The sequence below is a fragment of the Schistocerca americana genome, chromosome X (genome assembly GCF_021461395.2).
Source record: "Schistocerca americana isolate TAMUIC-IGC-003095 chromosome X, iqSchAmer2.1, whole genome shotgun sequence".
Lineage (NCBI taxonomy): Eukaryota > Metazoa > Arthropoda > Insecta > Orthoptera > Acrididae > Schistocerca > Schistocerca americana.
The window spans coordinates 238,612,897-238,637,206 of NC_060130.1; the positions used below are offsets into that span (position 1 = coordinate 238,612,897).

At 45.4% G+C, this 24,310-nt stretch overlaps 1 protein-coding gene across 1 annotated transcript in view; it reads left to right on the forward strand.

The window, feature by feature from the left end:
* Positions 1 to 24,310, forward strand: part of LOC124555093 (dual specificity protein phosphatase 10) — a 216,633-nt gene that overhangs the window by 40,986 nt on the left and 151,337 nt on the right. The window contains exon 2 of the mRNA XM_047128888.1: positions 10,553 to 10,776. Within this exon, the coding sequence (XP_046984844.1) occupies positions 10,553 to 10,776 (224 nt within the window). The remainder of the gene's footprint in view (positions 1 to 10,552; positions 10,777 to 24,310) is intronic.

Below are 24,310 nucleotides of genomic sequence, written 5' to 3' on the forward strand. Positions count from 1 at the left end.
ACTAGATTAAAAGACCACGCAGAAAGAATTAAAAAATTTAGTTGAAAATGAAGGGAAGAATGATCGACAGACGGGATTAATTTTTATGTGCTAGAAGCACTTTGTGCTAAATTTGCAGGCTTGGAGCACTTGAAATTGGTGGTATAAATAGTAAAATTTCTGAAGTCGCACCCATTATTCCAATGTAGAGATGGGTCGTTCGCGAGCTGACGGGTCCAAAGAAACGATTCATCAAGATGAACGAAACGAGCGATGAAAGAATTCGCAGGTACGGTCCTAAAGTTCACTCCGGTCGCGGCTTTCTACTTATAGTTCCCGGGAACGGGAAACGGTGGGTCTCCTTCACGTCGGCCGGACTCGTCTTTCTTCGCGTGGCCACTCGACGCAGTTCTACTGTCGACTGCTCATAGTTAGTTCAGTATAGAGTTGTTCGTTTCGTTCGCTGCGCACGCCAATTCTAGATCTGTTTCAAACTCTTTTTGAACTCTGAACTTCTGGTTCTTTTCGTATTCCATTCAGCGCCCATGACCGGTAATATAAATGTATTTTATAATTACGTAGCCGGCCGCGGTGGACGAGCGGTTCTAGGCGCTTCAGTCCGGAACCGTGCGGCTGCTACGGTCGCATGTTCGAATCATGCCTCGGGCATGGATGTGTGTGATGTCCTTAGGTTAGTTAGTTTTAAGTAGTTCTAAGTTCTAGGGGACTGATGACCTCAGATGTTAAGTCCCATAGTGCTCAGAGCCATTTTTTATAATTACGTAAATTACATAAAATTACGTGGTATGTAATAAATACATCTTTTCAGTTAACAAGACGGCATGTCAGCTTACTTCACTATTTCGATAAACAGCAGAAGAAATACTTGTAAAAAGGCAAGGTTTTTTTGGTTATTACACATGCAAAGGAAGTCGGCACGGCACACACGAGTGGCCATTTTCCGTCTTTTTCTTGATCCAAGTTAAAAGAGCATGTTCATTGTTATGGAAGGCAGACCGACTTACAACCGAATGAAGTCGGCGTTCCATAATCGAGTGTCTGGTGTCACATTTTGTAAAGAGAATATGATAACTTCTACAATATTTCAATGGTACAGGGTGGCCCACTAAAAATCGGCCCCGAATACTAGACTGCTCATTGTCGCCTACCAATCGTCAGCTATTGTTTCGAAGTTGTTGTTTGCATTAGCTTATATGTTATTCCTTCACTGCCTAATTATTACATGTTTATCTGTTCTGCTCGTAGCGGTCAACAAATCGTGCGTAATTGGCGATCAGTCCGCACTCGGGGCCGGTTTTTCGTGCGCTGCCTTATATTATTTCATTGTGATCAGCCACATAACGCTACAGTTGGCAAAACGAGAGGTTTTGCAGAATCATGAAAATTACAAGTGTGTGTGAATTTTGTTATGAATAAAAATTCTGTACTCCAGGCCGGAGGCAAGTGCCCCCTCTTGGCGCCTTCCATCTTCAGCCCCCTATGTTACTAATTTTCAGTTTTTCATAAGAACCGTATACCAAGCACAAATGAACGGTGAACGAGTAAAAATGAACGCTCCCCAAAAAGGAGCGACCACCAGTGAATTAATTCCCTAGGATGAACGAGTTTTCCCATCTCTATTCCAGTGTCAGTTGCAACAGTTTTCGATGGAACTGAACGGAGAATATGTACACGTTACATATTACTGCAAATTACATTAGTCAAATGAAAGGGCATGCCTGGAACGATTTTTCGATTTAAAGCTCGCTATTGTTGAATTTGTGAAGGAAACAGGTGTACCGGAACGAAAATTAGAACATCCGGAATGATTGCAGACATCGCATTTTAAGTGGACCTGATGGCACACTGCCCACAGTAAGACAGTACTAGGTGAGAAACAATTACTTTCTGATTTTATGTGGATGCGTTTAAAAAGAAAATCGCGTTGTAGAAGGGACATATTCCAGTCCAGTTCCCCTAGCCCACTGGTGTTAAAAAAACGCGAGGTTAGAAGAATTCACTGTAGCTTTGAAAGAATTACAGTTCCAGTTTCTAAAACGTTTTGAGGACACTGTAAGTCTTATATCTCTTGTCGAGATTTTTTCAAGACCGTTTGAAATTTCAGTTGAAAGTGCCCCTGCGCGTGTGCAGTGTAACTGATTGATCTTCAGCGTAATTCGAATTTTAAAGACGAACCCCTTTAACTCTAAAAGTGTCTATGATGTCTACATTGCTTTCCTCAAGTAATGTTTCCACGTCTTCATGATGAGGTTGCTAAAGTACTGCCATATTTCCGCCAATACACAGGGTGTATTATAATTAATGGCGTAAACGCACAACGTTGAAAGTACACGATACTAAAAGCAAAAAAGTCTCAGTAAACATAGGGTCGAAAATGCATACCTTAAGAGCTACGAGCAATGTTTCAACTTCGATACTATGAAACAAATCTCTTCTACTAATTGAATTTTCACGAATAAGGAGGGATGCGAATTTTCCCTTACTGAATTGACTCTCATTCATCATATGTAAAATTCACGACTGAAAATTCCAATACGCAAAAGCATAGGGAACAATTCTCAACCTTTGTCGAGAAAAAAAAAATCATTCAAAGATCGATGATGCAGGTCTTTTTCACTTGGTATGTACTCGTCACTCCGGGCCAGCAGAGGCTCAGCAATAAGCGCTCTGCTCGTGCATGCGGAATCGATGTTATGAGTTCACATATACGTTAATTTTTTCAGTTTGTTCCCATCTGAGCTAGTATATTATGTTTACTGTTGTATTTGATATTTATAAATGCATACGGCACGTTGTGTGGCCTGAAAACTCTGTTCAAGGAAATCCTTTATGCAGAAATATGATCTGACCGTGGAACACATTCAAACTATGATTCATAGCATCTATGTTCCATTCTTTCGGTGGAAGTGATGATCTGCTCAGAACATCTGCACGCAAACAAATTTTCAATTTATAGCAGGGAGCGAACTAAGGACACACATTAATCCAGCGATTGAAAAACGTACTTTGGTTAGTCGTCCAACAATTCTCACGGTAGCTACCGAATATGAATCATCATACTAGCACGTTGAGTAGACATTTCAAAATTTTACGTGTGATAGTCCCTTAAAATGTGATATGAACAGGTTGAATGGCGATTTGAAATTTTTATATACTATCTTCCTGTAAAAAGTTTTTGTTGGGCACATAACTTACGTATTTATGAATGTCAATATATGAAGAGCACATTTTTTACTGGCGTAAATGAGTGAAATGAGTGTACGTTGAAAAATAAACCTCCTAGAAGATCGGTTTGATCCTAGGACCTCATTTTACGCATCAGTGCGCTACCAGTCCCCAAATATAGTCTGAACGTATTATTTATTCCGGACAGCATCAATAATTTTGAATCTGATTTGCTCGAGATTTGTCCAAAATTGCATGAACTTGATTTATGTCTAAACTGGGTGAGCAAGCTTCCGTCCCCTGCCCTGTAAGAAGATAGCTATATACCTTAGCATTACCGTTTTTCTAACTTCTGCAGGAACACCATTTATGCAGAAGTGACAAACGTCATCCGGAAACCATGCACTCTTTGCTAACGAGAAACCGTGGTATTGAGTTCTACGTACAAACGGAGACCCTTTACAGTATAATGCTGTCCTCGTATACATCAGCGTTCGCAGCCGAATAAGAGTCAATTTCTAAATGCAAGAGAATCTAAATACAAGAGAATCTTCTTTTTTTTCATTTTTGTCCCTATTTTCCCACAGTACGACTGCCACTACAAAGAAGCAGCGGAAAATTAGAATCTTACGCATGTAATTTTACTTCTTACAAATTACCTTACATCTTTAGTTTCGAGGTTCACTATATCAAATTAATGCCCGCCTCTTGGGAAGGATGGCAGAGGTCAGTACACGTAAGCTTACGAGTCTAACCAAGCGAGGTCGGCAGTCGAGGTATTAGACAAACAAACCACTGGTCCGCGTTCGAGTCTTGGTCGTGGCATTTTTTCATTCGATGTTTTTTTTTCTGTCCATCTGATAATTTTCTAATCATCGGAATACTTTTCTTTGCGTCTCTGCATCGGGCGGTGCATTTGGCAACCTGAATCGGATATGTTTTCCACCAGCAATGCGGCGAGATTTCGTTCGTATGTTGCGAGAATTGTTTATGTTTTGCCTGTTTCTATGATAAGTGTCACCCCAGTCATTGCGAAAACGCTGGGATTACGCAATAATTTACTTACAGTGTATTTTTGTTCTTTAAATGCAAAGAAAAGAACTTTATTTATATATACTTATTTGATAATTAATCACACCTTCCATTGTTTTACTGCAGTAAAAGGGAAAGAAAAGTACCCTGCTTATCAGAATATTATCAGATGCAGCGGAAAAAAACGTCGACTAAAGGACGGCAAGGACCACGAATCGAACACTGACCCGCAGTCTGGTAGTCTAACAACTTCATTGTTGTTCTCTGCAGCTGGTCGGGGTGGACGTCATATGACAACTGTTCCAGTTGATTTTTGAATATTTCACTCAGTTCGTTTTCATTACGCAGGGCAGCTAGCCCCCTGACTGAACACGCTGAGATACCTCGTCATTAACTTTGACCTCGACTTTTTTCAGTTACTGGAGAATGTCTAGAAAAGAGCCGAAACACGTTTATCTTTATTTTCAATATTGCACACGTTTCTTTTTCTCGTATTCGGACTTTCGAAGTTGATCGAATAAATTCGACATAATGTTTGCGATATTCGATATTATTAAAATTATATGAGTTTGTTTTTGATGAGGAAAAGATAATGAGATATATGTAGAAATGCAAGAAAAATGTGACAAAGGGAAAACTCGAGCTGCCATTTTCTGACCAGTGGTATGTTAGCTGATCAGAGTTAATAAACAACCTTCTTTTAGCAAAACTCGGTGCTCAGAGTTTTCATTTGAAATAATCGTGTGTACTAGCATTAACTCCCAATAGATGATCGTTGATCATTTTTATAAGACACCGACTTGTTATAAATTAACTGCAGCTGTAAAGGTTCAGAATCGGTTGTAGACATTCGTAGCTTTGTATAGGAAATATAAATATGAATTAGGCTTACAGCTGACAGTGTATTTCGAGTAATATTCTGTAATTTGTGCGCTTAAGACGCGCTATTAATAAAATTAATAACCACTCTACACTGCTAGTCGATGTTTTATTTTTCTTTGGGTACCGCTAGAATGCTTGTTTCGAGATCAATCTATGACACCCGGTAGCTTTTTATATTTTACGTATCTATAGAGGGAACTGTCGCATGTGGTAACACAGTTTGTTTATATTTGTTAGATTCACACTAATATTTTAGTTGTAACATCAATAGTATATGTTGAAACCAGTGGACGAGACCATTAGAACGAAATCTTTACTCTCGAGAAAACCACCAGCGACCCGCCACGAAAAATAATTGTCGCCATTCTATTGACTGAAAAAGCAGTGGGAGGAAATCGTCGCAAGGCCTGTCCGAACATCATGGTGCAGTGTGGCCCGTAGCGATTCGTAACAAAAGGTGTAGAAACGATATCTTTTTTTCTGTACCGTCAACTCATATAAGTGTTGTTAGCGTGGCACCAGCATGTGTGCCCGAGTAGCTCCCACTAAAAACGTCTGGTGTAAGCAAGGCTACTTTAAGTGATCCATAATTCCTTTCTGTCCTCTAATTCACGGAATTTCGTGCTATGTAAGCGTCTTTTCCATTCTCATTCAGAAATGTCAGAATAATGTTGCCCGTATTGTAGCATCTTAACTTTTATTACTGTCTTCATTCACTGAAACTATGGCGAAAGGGATGGATGAAAAAATGTCATACGCAAGTAGTTTAGCGTATAACACCGTGGTGAAACGTGCAAAGCAGTTTGAAAATACATTTGCGATGTCCACCTCAGAAAGGAAACTGCGTGAGTTGTTTTTCTGGATATGCTCATCGTAGATTGAGTGTTTTCCTCTCAGCTTTCGTTTCGTGTAAGATTTACTGGTCACACAGGTGACTTTATGTTGGTAGCATTATGTTCCGTAGCCTGTAATTCTGCGTGTTAGACAGCAAATCTGTGCAGTAGAGCATAATGAATAGACGAGGGGTCTCGCGAATTCTGTCACCGACCGTACATGAATAAATGTTAGGTGATTCCGGGGTTTACAGTAGGCGGAATAAAATAGCAAAAATTTCTGTCATGCAGCTGGTCATTGGGTCGGATAACAGTTACACATGCTGCTTCAGATCTGTGCCAGAGATGATCAGTGGAAGTGGCTGGCCAGTGCTGGCGTGCCAGTCTGTCTGCAACCATTAGCCGATGCTTTTAGTGTGCCACGTGTGCTGGTCGAGGCAACCTCTGTATCCAGGTAGATCAGGGCGCTGTGGGCAACAGGGGTTTTTCGTTATCTTGTCGAAAGATAACATTACGGGTGACCGCGAAGGTACGACACAGCCGTCCACTTTACACACCAGACGTGTAACGGCTGCTGTCTAAATTAAAGGCTATGCAAACCAGAAGAAAGGGTGTTGTGTCCGCACCATGCCACCACGAAAGGTGCTGGGTCCCCTATGAGGAAGGCAGATGCAATCTGGTAACTTTCTTTCTGTTCGGAGTATCCAAATAAGAAAGGTGTTGCTACTTACGTGTCCAGTGTGATCGTCGGGCGCATCACTGTCGGAGCCTCTGCTGGCGATCAAGAGAAGCTGCAATGACAGTCGCCCTGTTCGGAGTCAGACAAGTCGCCGCTGGCTGTGTTACTGCAGACGAGCCCATTTCCTGACTCCAGGCACGTTACATGGCTTTGTGGGTGAGCGATGTGTGTCTCTCCTTTTGGAAGATAGTCGCGTGGGGCCGTCGAGAAGCGGACTGGTGTCAGAATCCATCAACTGCGTATTCTCGTGATAGTCGTGCTTTGTGGGTATTCTTCCGAGATGTCAGTAGCCGTGTGCACTGAGTTGCATACACACATTGCTGGTCTGACGAACACTCCGACACTCAAGTGCGCGTCGATCGTCCCTTAATTCAAACGATTTTAATCTTACAGAAAAGATTTGGAGTAGAAAGTAAAACCTACCAACCGACATCCTCCCATTCTGTTAGCTCTATGGGGTCTAATCGTTTGGGTCTCTCGGGCTGGGTTCGGCATTCTCGAATATGCGATTGAAAAAAAATAAATTACCGCACCACTTGCTTTTTAAACGAGTAGCACAACGCGCTTCAGGAATTAATTCGCATTGTCTAATGCGACTGTTTACGGTGTCTGCTGGTCACCCTCTCTCGTGTACGCGCAGACGTCAGGTAAAATACCGATGTAAATAGTAGCATTCGAGAATGTGAAGAATTCACGTAACGTGTCGTGCTGTTCGCGAAAAAACTGAACGTACACGGTGTTTTTTTACGAGGTTCACTCCAAAAGAAATGCACACAATTTTTTTTTAAATACATCTTTTATATTACATGTTTGAAAGTTTTACAGTGTGTAGATACATCCTTTAGGAACAATATTTTCATTTCTCCACATAATTTCCATCCCTTTCAACTGCGTTACGCCATCGTGGAACCAGCGCCTGTATACTCGCACGGTAAAATTCTGGACCAACCTGTTGTAGCCACTGTTTGGCAGCGTGCACAAGGGAGTCATCATCTTCAAACCTTGTTCCACGAAGAGTCTTTCAGTTTCCCCAAAGAGATGATAGTGACATGGAGCCAGGTCAGGACTGTAAGGCGGGTGTTTCAGTGTTGTCCATCCGAGTTTCGTGATCGCTTCCGTGGTTTTTCGACTGACATGTGGCCGTGCAACCGCTAAACATCCTGCTTTTGCCGATGTGGTCGAACATGACTCAGTCGAGCTTGCAGTTTCTTCAGTGTCGTCACATATGCATCAGAATTTATGGTGGTTCCACTTGGCATAATGTCCACAAACAAGAGGCCTTCGGAATCGAAAAACACCGTAGCCATAACTTTTCCAGCAGAAGGTGTGGTTTTGATTTTTTTTTTCTTTTTTTTTTTTTTTTTTTTTGCATGATGCCACTCCATTGATTGCCTCTTCGTCTCTGGTGAAAAATGATGGAGCCATGTTTCATCACCTGTCAAATTCTTCCAAGAAATTCATCTCCACCATTCTCGTACTGTTCCAAAAGATCGCTGCATACCGTTTTTCTTGTTTCTTTGTGAGCCACTGTCAACATCCTGGGAACTCACCTGGCACAAACCTTTTTTAACGCCAACACTTCAGTATTCTGCAAACACCTCCCTCCCCTATCCCAACGTAGCGTGACAATTCGTTCACTGTGATGCGTCTGTCAGTAGTCACCAATTCGTTAACTCTGCACATGCACATTGTCTGGACTCTGGAGTGTGTGCAGTACGAGGCCTGCCGCTGCGAGGACAATCCTCAATATTGCCGTGCCCGCTTTCATCACGTAACGTGCTTGCCAACCGTCTAACTGTTCAAATGGTTCAAATGGCTCTGAGCACTATGGGACTTAACATCTGTGGTCATCAGTCCCCTAGAACTTAGAACTACTTAAACCTAACTAACCTAAGGACATCACACACATCCATGCCCGAGGCAGGATTCGAACCTGCGACCGTAGCAGTCGCGCGGTTCTGGACTGAGCGCCCAGAACCGCTAGACCACCGCGGCCGGCCGTCTAACTGTACTGCGATCGACAGCAGCATCTCCATACACATTTTTCAACCTCTTGTGGACGTTTCCCACTGTCTCGTTTTCACAGCACAGGAACTCTATGACAACACGTTGCTTCTGACGAATGTCAAGTGTAGCAGCCATCTTGAAGACGTGCTGTGACGGCGCCACTCACGGGAACAGGTTGAACTAAGTTTGAAAACAAGCTGGAAGGATGTAACTACACACTGTAAAACTTTCGCACATGCAGAATGAAAACTGTATTGTTACAAAAATTGAGTGCATTTCTTTTGGAGTGACCCTCGTATTTAAATTATTAATGAGGCAGTTGCAGACTATCTAAAAGCAACAGTTCCCGACGAATGTAATTTAGATAGCCGTATATATTTGTCACGATAAAGGAAGACAGCCAAAACAGTTGCAGGATAAAAATTTATTAAAATTCTTGACCAAAGTTTCGGCATATATGAATATACCTTCATCAGAAGTAAAAAGTCCTGGACAGGAAGACACTTTCATTAGCAAAACCTTAGCACCAGAAATGAGAAGCACTAAAGCTTAAGTAACAGTGAAATTACCAGAGTAATACAGGCACAAATCTTTTAGTTACTTACTAAAATTACATCATGCAATGGAGATTAATAAAACAATTGTGCCAGAGGCGTCGTCAATAATTAAGACATCTTCTCCATTTGTACAACATGATTATGGACACAAGGTCAATGCGAACAGTTTAGCACCAGTACTTCGCCTATGAGCTATCGAGACGAGAGTGTGAAAGCACTAGGGCAGATGGTTTCGCCGAGAGAGGGCACTTGCGGTATGTGCCAGACACTCGCTCATATTAAAATCTATAGATACTTACATAAGCGCATCAAAACTATTAAAAGTTTTGCTAGTTCATTAACATTTTGGTTGTTCTCGCTAGTATGTATTTCACCGCCTACGTTACGCGAGATTCTCGCGCATTACACTAGTGCCCTATCTCGTTAGACGTGTTCCATAGCGCAAGCTTCATCTGTTTGACACTAGGACACATGTAAATTGGTTCCATAATTTCTATTTTACATAAATGTTTTTAAATGGTCTGATATGTTTTATTTAAATGGCTCTGAGCACTATGGGACTCAACTGCTGTGGTCATCAGTCCCCTAGAACTTAGAACTACTTAAACCTAACTAACCTAAGGACATCACACACATCCATGCCCGAGGCAGGATTCGAACCTGCGACCGTAGCATTCGCACGGTTCCGGACTGCGCGCCTAGAACCGCGAGACCACCGCGGCCGGCTGTTTTATTTATATAGTTTTGATGCGCTTATGTAGGTATCCATAGATTTTAATATGCGCGAGTGTCTGGCACATACCACAAGTGCCCTCCCTCGGCGAAACCATCTGCCCTAGTGCTTTCACACTCTCGTCTCGATAGTTCATAGGCGAAGTACTGGTGCTAAACTGTTCGCATTGACTTTGTGCCCATAATCATGTTGTACGAATGGAGAAGATGTCTTAATTATTGACGACGCCTTTGGCACAATTGTTTTATTAATCTGCATTGCATGATGTAATTTTAGTAAGTAACTAAAAGATTTTGTGCCCTTATTACTCTGGTAATTTCACTGTTACTTAAGCTTTAGTGTTTCTTATTTCTGATACTAAGGTTTTGCTAATGAAAGTGTCTTCCTGTTCAGAACTTTTTACTTCTGATGAAGGTATATTCATATATGCCGAAACCTTGGTCAAGAATTTTAATAAATTTCTATCCTGCAACTGTTTTGGCTGTCGTCTCTTATCGTGAAGAATTTCAAAAGTTGCTGTTTCAGCCATGTTTAAAATCTTGGTATATATTTGTAGGCGATATTCCTGGGCGAGGTGAGGCTAATGAAATGACTGATGTGGCAGATGTCGGCGCTGGTGTGCGAGCGGGCAGCGCGCGACGGCCTGAAGCTGTCGCTGAACCGGTCGCTGTCGGAGCCGGCGGGCAGCAACAAGCGCTGCAAGCTGGACCCGCTGAGCCTGCCCGCGACCCCCAGCCCGTGCACCGAGGCGCAGCCGCTGCTCGCCAGCGCCGTGCAGATCGTCTACCCGGACGCCCTCGCCGCGCGCCTCGTCCTCGGCGGCGACAAGTAAGTACAGCATCGGCACCTAGAAAGCGAGGCGCATTCCTTCGGCGCGGCAGCGTTAGGCAGAGAAAGGAGCGACTTTCACTTCGGACAGACTTGACAATTGACAAAGCCTCCAAAACTCAATAATATGACAATTGCAAGTCGAGGTCAACGTAGTGTACTCCCGAGAATGAGCGGAGCCTTCAACACCACGTCACTAGATGTACTTTGCGTTGTGATGGGGACCTGCCCTATAGACATAACAATACGTTATAGAGCTGCACTTTACTGGCTTAAGAGTTTTGTGACGGCTCCCAAGCCGCGCGGGATTAGCCGACCGGTCTAAGGAGCTGCAATCATGGACTGTACGGCTGGTCCTGGCGGAGGTTCGAGTCCTCCCTCGGGCATGGGTGTGTGTGTGTTTGTCCTTAGGATAATTTAGGTTAAGTAGTGTGTAAGCTTAGGGACTGTTGACCTTAGCAGTTAAGTCCCATAAGATTTCACACACATTTGAACAGTTTTTTGAACGGCTCCCAAACCCAAGGTCCTCGACGGTACTTTTGGAGCAGCCACCACAAATTGTATAAAGTCTGGGTAGTGACCAGGATGTAGCTATGTCTGTTGGCCGAAAAATAATTAATGACAAGAATTACGCCAGCTAGAATGAAGAGATAACTTATCTTTATTTCTGACGAAACGTGCACCAGCAATACAAGTCCAAGTAATACCCAAGAGTAATCCGTGTACTGAGCCTAGTCGAATACAATAGCAAATATAACACTGCAATGGCTCCGCTATAAACTCCACGAAGGGCTAGCAATAGACAATCGACAATAGACTGTCCGTCTCGGGGCCAGCGCTCCTCCTTATATGCAAAAGGCAGAGTGCGTTGCGGACCCGAGCTCAGCCATGGCGCGACCTCTTCCGTCGGCGGTAACGCCCTGAGGCGCCGACGGCCGCGACAGGAACTGTGGCCAGCGACGTCACGGTCAGGGCGTGCGTGCGCGAGTTGGTTGGTTGGTTGGGTCCGTGGATACAGCAAAGAGAGAGAGGCTCGATAAAGTCACCGAAATTACGGGAACCAACGTTACGAATAAAACACAAATGAACAATGGCGACCAGAATCAGATTTTCACTCTGCAGCGGAGTGTGCGCTGGAAGGTAGGAGACGAGGTACTGGCAGAAGTAAAGCTGTGAGTACCGGGCGTGAGTCGTGCTTCGGTAGCTCAGTTGGTAGAGCACTTGCCCGCGAAAGGCAAAGGTCCCGAGTTCGAGTCTCGGTCGGGCACTCAGTTTTAATCTGCCAGGAAGTTTCGAATCAATGGCGGATTCAAATACGGCAGAGAGAGTGGGATGCATCCGACAAGGGTCGCAGAGCACACTCTTATCTTTCCTTATGTACACGAAACACTACAACTGTAACATGTGGACCCAAGCCGGGGGATAGTCCATTTCCTGACAGGCCACAGGGCGTACCCGGTACATTTAAACCGTATGGGACTAACTAACGATGAAGTATGCGTATGCGGAGAAACTGGGACACCAGAACATGTCACAATGCTGTGCAACACGCCAGCACAAGTGAGACCTGTACAGAACGACAATGACATCGCCAGAATAATACGTAATCCCGATGACTGGAACACAATAAATAGCGAAGCCGATATTGTATCGAACACACTGCACGAAGAATACAACCCTGAAAACCCTTACGGAATAAGGCGTAGACAAGCACAAACAACACAACAAACCACTCGGGAGGACACAAACACGGCCACAGATTCCGAAACAGAGGAAGGAACACTAAGTAAACATGACTCAGAAGGGATCAACATGTAAGGGACCAAAACCGACGCCGGCCGTGGTGTCTGTGCGGTTCTAGGCGCTTCAGTCTGGAACCACGTGACCGCTACGGTCGCAGGTTCGAATCCTGCCTCGGGCATGGATGTGTGTGATGTCCTTAGGTCAGTTAGATTTAAGTAGTTTTAAGTTCTAGGGGACTGATGACAAAAAAATGGTTCAAATGGCTTTGAGCACTATGGGACTTAACATCTGAGGTCATCAGTCCCCTAGAACTTAGAACTACCTAAACCTAACCAACCTAAGGACATCACACACATCCATGCCCGAGGCAGAATTCGAACCTGCGACCGTAGCAGTCGCGGACTGATGACCTCAGATGTTAAGTCTCATAGTGCTCAGAGCCATTTGAACCATTTGAACCAAAACCGACAATGCATAACTCTGCATGTCACAACACAGTCACAAACAACACAACAATCATAAAACAATAAACACCGGCACCACATACTGAGACTGTAGTAATAAGGTAATGTCGTTTGGGAGGAGAAGCCTCGAAGATCTTTTCTTCCGAGGCTCCTCCTCCCCAATGACATCCTACATAGTGTTTCAAGTATACTGCACACAAGCAGTAATGTATTGCTCGTCTTATTGTGTGCAGACAGAAGTATATTCTCTTCTCTATTCAAAGCTACAATCAGTGAATTTTATATATCAGAAATGTATTAAGTTATTTAAGAAATATTTCATTCAAGTAGCAATGAACTATATTCTATTTCTACCAATAAGTTACAAACGTAAGTGTATTTCTCATGTAAAGCTAAAATTCATGTATTCCGTGTGTTAAGTGCTGAATCAGCATTTGATTTGTATAAACATGCATTAGCACAAACCATTTCAGATGAGAATAGCTCGAGGTTGTACCGAGACCTTCTCATCTGAAATAGGTAGAAATAGGACATTATCAACCAACATGCTACTTAGGCTGTCAGGCTGTATTACACATGCAAATACAGCATATCACTTCCCTCTACATACATCAAATTATTTTCACCACGCTCATTGTGTTAAATTTTCTTTTTTTATTTTTCTTTGACGTTTGGATTATATAAATGATATTCTCATCAACTAGGTAGTAACAAATTATATGGAAACGTTTTAACGATTGTTAAGCATTCAATTTGCTGTAACCTCATAGAAATCTTTATATATTACGTTCTTTACTTTATTTAAAAAATAAGCATTATCAACAGCATACCAATAAGATTCAGAAGCATCCGACCCACCTTACATTTCAAGGCGGTGGGTTACTCTGTACTGTTAATGAAATAAATAAATAAAAATAAATAAATATACTTAGGACACGTTCAGACACTCACTAATGTTCAAAAAATGTTCAAATGTGTGTGAAATCTTATGGGACTGAACTGCTAAGGTCATCAGTCCGTAAGCATACACACTACTTAACCTAAATTATCCTAAGGACAAACACACACACCCATGCCCGAGGGAGGACTCGAACCTCCGCCGGGACCAGCCGCACAGTCCATGACTGCAGCTCCTCAGACCGCTCGGCTAATCCCGCGCGGCCACTCACTAATGCCATATTCCTAAACCAGGTCTCAAAAATAACGCACACAAACGAGCCGGGGTACCACAACACCTGTATGAAACTTTCAGACCTGCGGCGATCGTCGCCCCGTGCAGTTTCGGACATATACGAGGCCTGTTCAGAAAGTAAGCTCCGATTGATTGCCAAATTGAAACCACAGTGAACATCAGAAATGTTTTACTTGTAACAATTAGCTACACCTTTCAGCTACTTCTCTACGTAGTCGCCGTTCTGACTTAGACTTTTGTCATAGCGTTGTACCAACTTTTCAATAGCCTCATCATAGAAGGCAGCCGCCAGTGCTTTCCGCCAATTCTCCACGCTGGCCTACACCTCGTTGCCTGTGTCAAAATGTTGTCTTCAAAGACAGCGGTTCATGTGACCAGAGATGTAACTCAGGGGGAGACAATTGCGGACTGTATTGTGGGTAATCTAACATTTCCATTTGAAAACGATGCAGGAGCATCTTCATTGCCCCTGCAGAATGCGGCTGAGAATTGTCGTGAAGACGAAACAGCACGACAGTTATGTAATGTTAGCTGCATAGCTTCAGGCGAAATTTCTCACCAGGCCCTCGTACTTGGCGGCAGACACTATTTTCTAGACATCTTTACGCACTCACTGCGAGCTCAGAAATGAGAAGAGCGACATGATGCTAACTGGGGTTATACTAGAGACACTACCCGACACATCTGTGCAAAGCTTTATCGGATTTTCATAGTCGTTTCCATTTCGCGACCGATCGGAGCTTACTTTCTGAACGCCCTTCGTAAATGCGGAGCTACACTACGTAACTCGTATATTTTGTAGAATTCGGTTATATTGGCCTTGACCCGAACCAAATCGCCACCGAGAAGAACTACGAATCACTCACAGCACAGTGTTCGCATAACCCCATGAAGTGAAGTATCCCAGAAAAAAACTGGAAAAATATTTGGCACGAGGTCTCCACCGTTATCCTCCATACCGTAGCAAGCTCCTCTCGGTACAACGTCATCGGTAGGATTATCCCTACTCCTGAAATAATCCATAAAATTAAGCTGCAAGCCGACTTCTCCTTGTCATCATTTGCTGCTGGTCGAATATGTGGAACACTTGCTTCTTTGCGGAGATAAAGTACTAATTTGGCATTGGACCAGGAGAATGCTGGCTTTAATGAACAGAACCATTGCCATCGCCGTGCAAGTGTATGGCGCCCTCTATCGCGCGTGGAACCTTTACCCGAGTGCATAACACTATAGCTACATTTGGCTAATGAGAAATATTGTGCACTTTGTCGTATTCCACAAATCACCTGCCCAGGAGAGCATTGCAAGTTGCATAACCATCCCTGGTAAAAGACAAACTTTCGAAGTTTGCACTGTTGGAAACCGGCACAACTAGACCAAGTGACACGAGTCCCCTAATGCGCTTTACGTTCGTTGACTGAGTATTAATCTCTTTTGGTCGACCTCTGATGTACAACGATGGATGGAAAGTAGGACTCTGAATTCGTATGGAAACAGAAGTTCATAGATACACTCCTGGAAATGGAAAAAAGAACACATTGACACCGGTGTGTCAGACCCACCATACTTGCTCCGGACACTGCGAGAGGGCTGTACAAGCAATGATCACACGCACGGCACAGCGGACACACCAGAAACCGCGGTGTTGGCCGTCGAATGGCGCTAGCTGCGCAGCATTTGTGCACCGCCGCCGTCAGTGTCAGCCAGTTTGCCGTGGCATACGGAGCTCCATCGCAGTCTTTAACACTGGTAGCATGCCGCGACAGCGTGGACGTGAACCATATGTGCAGTTGACGGACTTTGAGCGAGGGTGTATAGTGGGCATGCGGGAGGCCGGGTGGACGTACCGCCGAATTGCTCAACACGTGGGGCGTGAGGTCTCCACAGTACATCGATGTTGTCGCCAGTGGTCGGCGGAAGGTGCACGTGCCCGTCGGCCTGGGACCGGACCGCAGCGACGCACGGATGCACGCCAAGACCGTAGGATCCTACGCAGTGCCGTAGGGGACCGCACCGCCACTTCCCAGCAAATTAGGGACACTGTTGCTCCTGGGGTATCGGCGAGGACCATTCGCAACCGTCTCCATGAAGCTGGGCTACGGTCCCGCACACCGTTAGGCCGTCTTCCGCTCACGCCCCAACATCGTGCAGCCCGCCTCCAGTGGTGTCGCGACAGGCGTGAATGGAGGGACGAATGGAGACGTGTCGTCTTCAGCGATGAGAGTCGCTTCTGCCTTGGTGCCAATGATGGTCGTATGCGTGTTTGGCGCCGTGCAGGTGAGCGCCACAATCAGGACTGCATACGACCGAGGCACACAGGGCCAACGCCCGGCATCATGGTGTGGGGAGCGATCTCCTACACTGGCCGTACACCACTGGTGATCGTCGAGGGGACACTGAATAGTGCACGGTACATCCAAACCGTCATCGAACCCATCGTTCTACCATTCCTAGACCGGCAAGGGAACTTGCTGTTCCAACAGGACAATGCCCGTCCGCATGTATCCCGTGCCACCCAACGTGCTCTAGAAGGTGTAAGTCAACTACCCTGGCCAGCAAGATCTCCGGATCTGTCCCCCATTGAGCATGTTTGGGACTGGATGAAGCGTCGTCTCACGCGGTCTGCACGTCCAGCACGAACGCTGGTCCAACTGAGGCGCCAGGTGGAAATGGCATGGCAAGCCGTTCCACAGGACTACATCCAGCATCTCTACGATCGTCTCCATGGGAGAATAGCAGCCTGCATTGCTGCAAAAGGTGGATATACACTGTACTAGTGCCGACATTGTGCATGCTCTGTTGCCTGTGTCTATGTGTCTGTGGTTCTGTCAGTGTGATCATGTGATGTATCTGACCCCAGGAATGTGTCAATAAAGTTTCCCCTTCCTGGGACAATGAATTCACGGTGTTCTTATTTCAATTTCCAGGAGTGTATTATCCTACCCGGTTTTTAAGGGTGGAAAACTGAACTTGAAAATAATTGTAGAGTGACGAGACATTCACTCTACATGTAAGGGGATTTCCTTCGTTTCTTCACTTCAGTTTAATTAGGACATGTACATTACTAGCACGATTCAGGAACACAAGACAATTGCATAACGCCTTAGGACATGTACATTACTCGCACGATTCAGGAACACAAGACAACCGCATAACGCCCGCAGAAGAGCAACGTTTGCTGTTCACGAACGCAACATTATTACGTCATTAATTCAGCACCCATTTCCTTTACTGGACATTCAAAAAAATGGTTCAAATGGCTCTGAGCACTATGGGACTCAACTTCTGAGGTAATTAGTCCCCTAGAACTTAGAACTAGTTAAACCTAACTAACCTAAGGACATCACACACATCCATGTCCGAGGCAGGATTCGAACCTGCGACCGTAGCTGTCTCGCGGTTCCTGACTGCAGCGCCTAGAACCGCACGGCCACTTCGGCCGGCTACTGGACATTCAGATTACATAAGTCGAGGTAGTTTATCGCAACTCAGTCGGGCGATTTTATCGCTGAAGACGACTGTTTACGTTCCAAGTAAAAATTTTCGTCTTTCGTTAAGAAAAGATTATTTTTATGTTAATTTAAATTGAAAGAGTTTCACTATTTGTTTTGTGTTTCTAGGGTAGAACACGCTGTTGAAACTAGGCCGAAAATGAATAAGATCGAGAGAGCGAGAGAGAGAGGGAGAGGGAGAGGGAGGAAGGAGAGAAGAAGAAGAAGAAGAGGGAGAGAGAGAGAGAGAGAGAGAGAGAATTTGGATGTAAGCTATGTAAACGGAAAATTGCTTCTCCAGTCGCCAGCCCAGGGCGGCTCGATCTACATCTACATTTATACTCCGCAAGCCACCCAACGGTGTGTGGCGGAGGGCACTTTACGTGCCACTGTCATTACCTCCCTTTCCTGTTCCAGTCGCGTATTTCGCGGGATGAACGACTGCCGGAAAGCCTCCGTGCGCGCTCGAATCTCTCTAATTTTACATTCGTGATCTCCTCGGGAGGTATAAGTAGGAGGAAGCAATATATTCGATAACTCATCCAGAAACGCACCCTCTCGAAACCTGGACAGCAAGCTACACCGCGATGCAGAGCGCCTCTCTTGCAGAGTCTGCCACTTGAGTTTGCTAAGCACCTCCGTAACGCTATCACGCTTACCAAATAACCCTGTGACGAATCGCGCCGCTCTTCTTTGGATCTACTCTATCTCCTCCGTCAACTCGACCTCGTACAGATCCCACACTGATGATCAATACTCAAGTATAGGTCGAACGCGTGTTTTGTAAGCCACCTCCTTAATTGATGGACTACATTTTCTAAGGACTCTCCCAATGAATGTCAACCTGGCACCCGCCGTACCAACAGTTAATTTTATATGATCATTCCACTTCAAATCGTTCCGTACGCATACTCCCAGATATTTTACAGAAGTAACTGCTACCAGTGTTTGTTCCGCTATCATATAATCATACAATAAAGGATCCTTCTTTCTATGTATTCGCAATACATTACATTTTTCTATGTTAAGGGTCAGTTGCCACTCCGTGCACGAAGTGCCTATCCGCTGCAAATCTTCCTGCATTTCGCTGCAATTTTCTAATGCTGACACTTCTCTGTATGCTACAGCATCATCCGCGAAAAGCCGCATGGAACTTCCGACACTATCGTTGATACAGGACAGCTTCGGACCCAGGACGCTGCGAGATCGCGCCCCGGCTCCACCCTTGCGCACGTCATCTCGCAGTCTGTTGGATGACGTCACCCAGAGAGCGGAGGCTGACCGCACCCTGCCCTCTGCACCCGTGCAAGCGTCAAGTTTCGCTCCCACCCCGCCGCGGCCGCGACGCTTCCGTACAGCGGAGCTTGTTTGATTCAGCGGGCTGGCAGGCCGCCGAAATTCGTTACCAGACGGTCGTCGTGGTTGGCTTGCAACTTCAACAATTGTCATTCTCTGCGGTTCCAGACGTAGTCAGAATGGCGACATGACCGTTCGCCTTGAGCCTCTGGGCTCCGTTTTTCATACTCCTTGTTCTACGCCTCTTACGTCGTCCCTCCGAAGAGGACGAGTAGAGTGCTCTTCAATAATTCTAACTTCAAATTTTTCTAGCCCGCTTCGGTCCACACATAGAGGTTGTGAAGTGCTGTTGTAACAGCAACATAGGGGTTTTTCATAGCACGTCATTGCCTCGTGTTGCGCCTGATAACTACTCACTCGTCTTCGCACTTGGTCATAGCGCCCGGTAGGCCATATTCCCTCGCCTGCAAGGTGTCAACCTGCCTCGCAGACCTGTTAGCTTAATATCAACGTTTCCAGCGCATGCTACCCGATGTGTCCATCGGACCCCTAAACTTCTGCCTTCTGGCCACAGCTGCGGAAAATTTTCCGTAATTTCCCAAATCCATGCCTATAGTTATTCGGGTTGCAGCAATACACAGTAACATTGGGCTCTCCCTCTGTGAAGTAGTATAAGGTAAGAAGACTCCGTTTCCCTTTGACTTAAGTGAAGTCTGAACGGGGAGAAAATGGGGAGGAATTTACACTAGTAGCCTTTAAAATTGCTACACCAAGAAGAAAGGCAGATGGTAAACGGGTATTCATTGGACAAGTATATTATACTAGAACTGACATGTGATTACATTTTCACGCAATTTGGGTGCATAGATCATGAGAAATCAGTGCCCAGAACAACCACCACCTCTGGCCGTAATAACAGCCTTGATACGCCTGGACATTGAGTCCAACAGAGCTTGGATGGCGTGTACAGTTACAGCTGCCCAAGCAGCTTCAACACGATACCACAGTACATCAAGAGTAGTGACTGGCGTATTCTGCCGAGCCAGTTGCTCGGCCACCATTGACCAGACGTTTTCAGTTGGTGAGAGATCTGGAGAATGTGCTGGTCAGGGCAGCAGTGGAACATTTTCTGTATCCAGAAAGGCTGTACAGGACCTGCAACATGCGGTCGTGCATTATCCTGCTGAAATGTAGGTTTTCGCAGGGATCGAATCAAGGGTAGAGCCACGGGTCGTAACACATCTGAAATGTAACGTCCACTGTTCAAAGTGCCGTCAGTGCGAACAAGAGGTGACCGAGACGTGTAACCAATGGCACCCCATACCATCACGCCGGGTGATACGCCAGTATGGCGATGACGGATACACGCTTCCAATGTGCGTTCACCGCGATGTCGCCAAACACGGATGCGACCATCGTGATGCTGTAAACAGAACCTGGATTCATCCGAAAAAATGACGTTTTGGCATTCGTGCACCCAGGTTCGTCGTTGGGTACACCATACCATCGCAGTCACATGTCTGTGATGCAGCGTCAATGGTAACCGCAGCCATGGTCTCCGAGCTGATAGTCCATTCTGCTCCAAACGTCGTCGAACTGTTCGAGCAGATGGTTGTTGTCTTGCAAACGTCCCCATCTGTTGACTCAGGGATCGAGACGTGGCTGCACGATCCGTTATAGCCATGTGGATAAGATGCCTGTCATCTCGACTGCTAGTGATACGAGACCGTTGGGATCCAACACGGCGTGCCGTATTACCCTCCTGAACCCACCGATTCCATATTCTGCTAATAGTCATTGGATCTCGACCAACGCGAGCAGCAATGTCGCGATACGATGAACCGCAGTCGCGATAGGCTACAATCCGACCTTTATCAAAGTCGGAAACGTGATGCTACGCATTTCTTGTCCTTACATGAGGCATCACAACAACGTTTCACCAGGCAACGCCGGTCAACTGCTGTTTGTGTATGAGAAATCGCTTGGAAACTTTCCTCGTGTCAGCACATTGTAGGTGTCGCCACCGGCGCCAACCTTGTGTGAATGCTCTGAAAAGCTGATCATTTGCCTATCACAGCATCTTCTTCCTGTCGGTTAAATTTCGCGTCTGTAGCACGTCATCTTCGTGGTGTAACAATTTTATTGGCCAGTAGTATAGGTTGCGAAGTGCTGTTGTAACAGCAACATATGGGTTTTTCATTGCACGTTATTGCTCCGTGTTGCGCCTGATAACTACTCACTCGTGGTCGCACTTGGTCATAGCGCCCGCGAGGCCATATTTCCTCGCCTGCGAGTGGTGTCAACCTGCCTCACAGACCTGTTTGCTTAATATCATCGTTGCCAGCGCCTGCTACCCGATGTGTCTATCGGTCCTCTTAACTTCTGCCTTCTGGCCACAGCTGCGGAAAATTTTCAGTAATTCCCCAAATCCACGCCTATAGTTATTCGCGTTGCAGCAATACACAGTAATATTGGGCTTTCCCTCTGTGGAGTAGTATAAGGTAAGAAGATGCCGTTACCTTTTGACTTAACTGAAGCCTAAGCAAGGAGAAAATGGAGAGGAATTTAATTTGTGAAGATGATGTGCGAGTTTAGCAGGATGTGAAAGATGCTAATACAATAGCAGTTGAGCGAACAGAACAGGTTAAATGGCGTACCGGTAAGTTACCTCAATAGAATTGGATTGTAGGTTTTACTGACGAACACTACACACCTAACGGCAAGAAAAAGAAATTTATGAATCGGTGCAAGAACTATATCAGTCATAGAAATGACATCCTCTGTGAACTTGAAGCTTCAATAGCCAGCGAAAACTTCAATTCTGCATGTTGGGTGTGTCAAGCCATTGAAAGGAGCTGTTTGCCCTTTACCGCAGATACCAGTGCCATCGCCACTGCAGAATGTTAAACACAACCAGAAAGGAAAAGATATCCTAAGTCAACAATAACTTAATTTTATGGGTTTGTGAAATGTATTGTCAGTAGCATGTGAAATAGTTAATTTTGTGTGTTTTGATATTTTTGGGCTGTTCTAGTGTTTATTTTATTATAGAATGTTGTATTTTGGACACTTTTTTTTCTTTGTTAATAGCCTTTCACTATCAATGCCTTATGGTACATTTTTATCCAGTGAAGTGGAAAGCTATAGGGAAATGGGTATGAGTAAAGACACAAGAACAACTACAAAAATAAAACTATGTAATAATGTCTCGTACGGTCTGCCTGATTAGGATGGTGTAGATTAGCGCACAGGCACGTGAGTTACAACTATGTCAGGGTAAGACAGAAGCAGCTGAATGTCACAGAGGAGTGTTGAAGCGGTACACTTATTTTCAGAAAGTGAGCACGAATTGAGTTTACTCAGTATTTTCTCCAATAGTGGTGCTGGATACGATTTGAAACGAGACTCGCCCCACCAGGCAGTTCACTTTCGGTGTCGACGGGCCTAGGCGAGGCGTAAAGCTTTGTGTCGTGCAGTCATCAAGGGTGCACTAGTGGGCCTACGGCTCCGAAAGCTCATATCCATTATGTTTCGTTGAATGGTTCACACACTGGCACTTGTTGATGACCCAGCATTGAAATCTGCGAAATTTGCGGAAGGGTTGCACTTCTGTCACGTTGAACGATACTCTTTAGTCCCGATCTTGCAGGACCTTTTTCCGGCCGCAGCGATGTCGGCGATTTCATTTCTTACCGGATTCCTGATATTCACTGTACACTCGTGAAACGGTCGCACGGGAAAGTCCCCACTTCATCGCTACCTCTGAGATGCTGTATCCCATCGCTCGCGCGCAGACTATGACACCAGAGTCAAACTCACTTAAATAATGATAACCTGCCATTGTAGCAGAAGTAGCCGATCTAACAACTGCACCAGGCACTTGTACACATATAGGCGTTGCCGACCGCATCGCCGTATTCTGCTTGTTTACATATCTCTGTATTTGAATGAATGCACATGCCTATACCAGTTTCTTTGGCGCTTCAGTGTATGTAAACAGGCAGAACAGGGCGCTGCGGTCGGAAACGCCTATAAAGACGGCAAGAGTCTGGCGCAGTTGTTAGATCGATTACTGCTGCTACAATGGCAGGTTTGGCAGGTTATCAAGGTTTAAGTCAGTCTGAACGTGGTGTTATAGTTGGTGCACGAGCGATAGGACACAGCATCTCCGAGGTAGCGACGAAACGGGGATTTTCCCGTACGACCGTTTCACGAGTGTACCGTAAATATCAGGAATCCGGTAAAACATCAAGTCTCCGACATCGCTGCGGCCAGAAAAAGATCCAGCAAGAAGGAGACCAACGACGACTGAAGAGACTCGTTCAACGTTACAGAAGTGCAGCCCTTCCGAAAATTGCTGCAGATTTCAGTGCTGAGCCATCAACGAGTTTCAGTGTGCGAACCATTCAACGAAACATCATCGATATGGGGTTTCGGAGCCGAAGGCCCACTTTTGAACCCTTGATGACTGCACGACACAAAGCTTTACGCCTTACCTGGGCCCGTGAACACCGACATTGGGCTGTTGATGACTGGAAACATGTTGCCTGGTCGGTCGAGTCTCGTTTCAAATTGTATCGGGTGGAAGGACGTGCACGGGTATGAATCCATGGACCCTGCATGTCAACAGGGGACTGTTCAAGCTGTTGGAGGCTCTGTAATGGTATGGGACGTGTGCAGTTGGAGTAATATGGGACCCCTGATACGTCTAGATACGACTCTGACGGGCGACACGTATGTAAGTATCCTTTCTGATCACTTGCATCCATTCATGTCCACTATGCATTCCGACGGACTTGAGCAATTCCAGCAGTACAGTGCGACACCCCACACGTCCAGAATTGCTGCAGAGTGGCCCCAGGAACTCTCTTCTCAGTTTAAACACTTCCGCTGGCCACCAAACTCCCCAGACATGAACATTATTGAGCACATTTGGGATGCCTGGCAACGTGCTTTTCACAAGAGATCTCCACCCCCTCGTACTCTTACGGATTTATGGAGAGCCCTGCAGGATTCATGGTGTCAATTCCCTCCAGCACTACGTCACACATTAATCGAGTCCATGCTACGTCGTGTTGCGGCACTTCTGCGTACTCGCGGGGCCCCTCCACGTTATTAGGCATGTTTACCAGTTTCTTTGGCTCTTCAGTGTAAATCCGTCCACGCGACAGCAGCGTCACCTACAGAGTGGGCGTAAATCCATCGTCTTCCAGGGGAACAACTCTTGGGCAACTGTACTGCAGAACAGAGACAAACCGGCAGCGGCTCCATTATCTTCTGGAGAATATTCTCGTGGGCATCCATGGTTCCAGTGGATTTCATGGCGGTCGAGGAGTATCGTACACTGG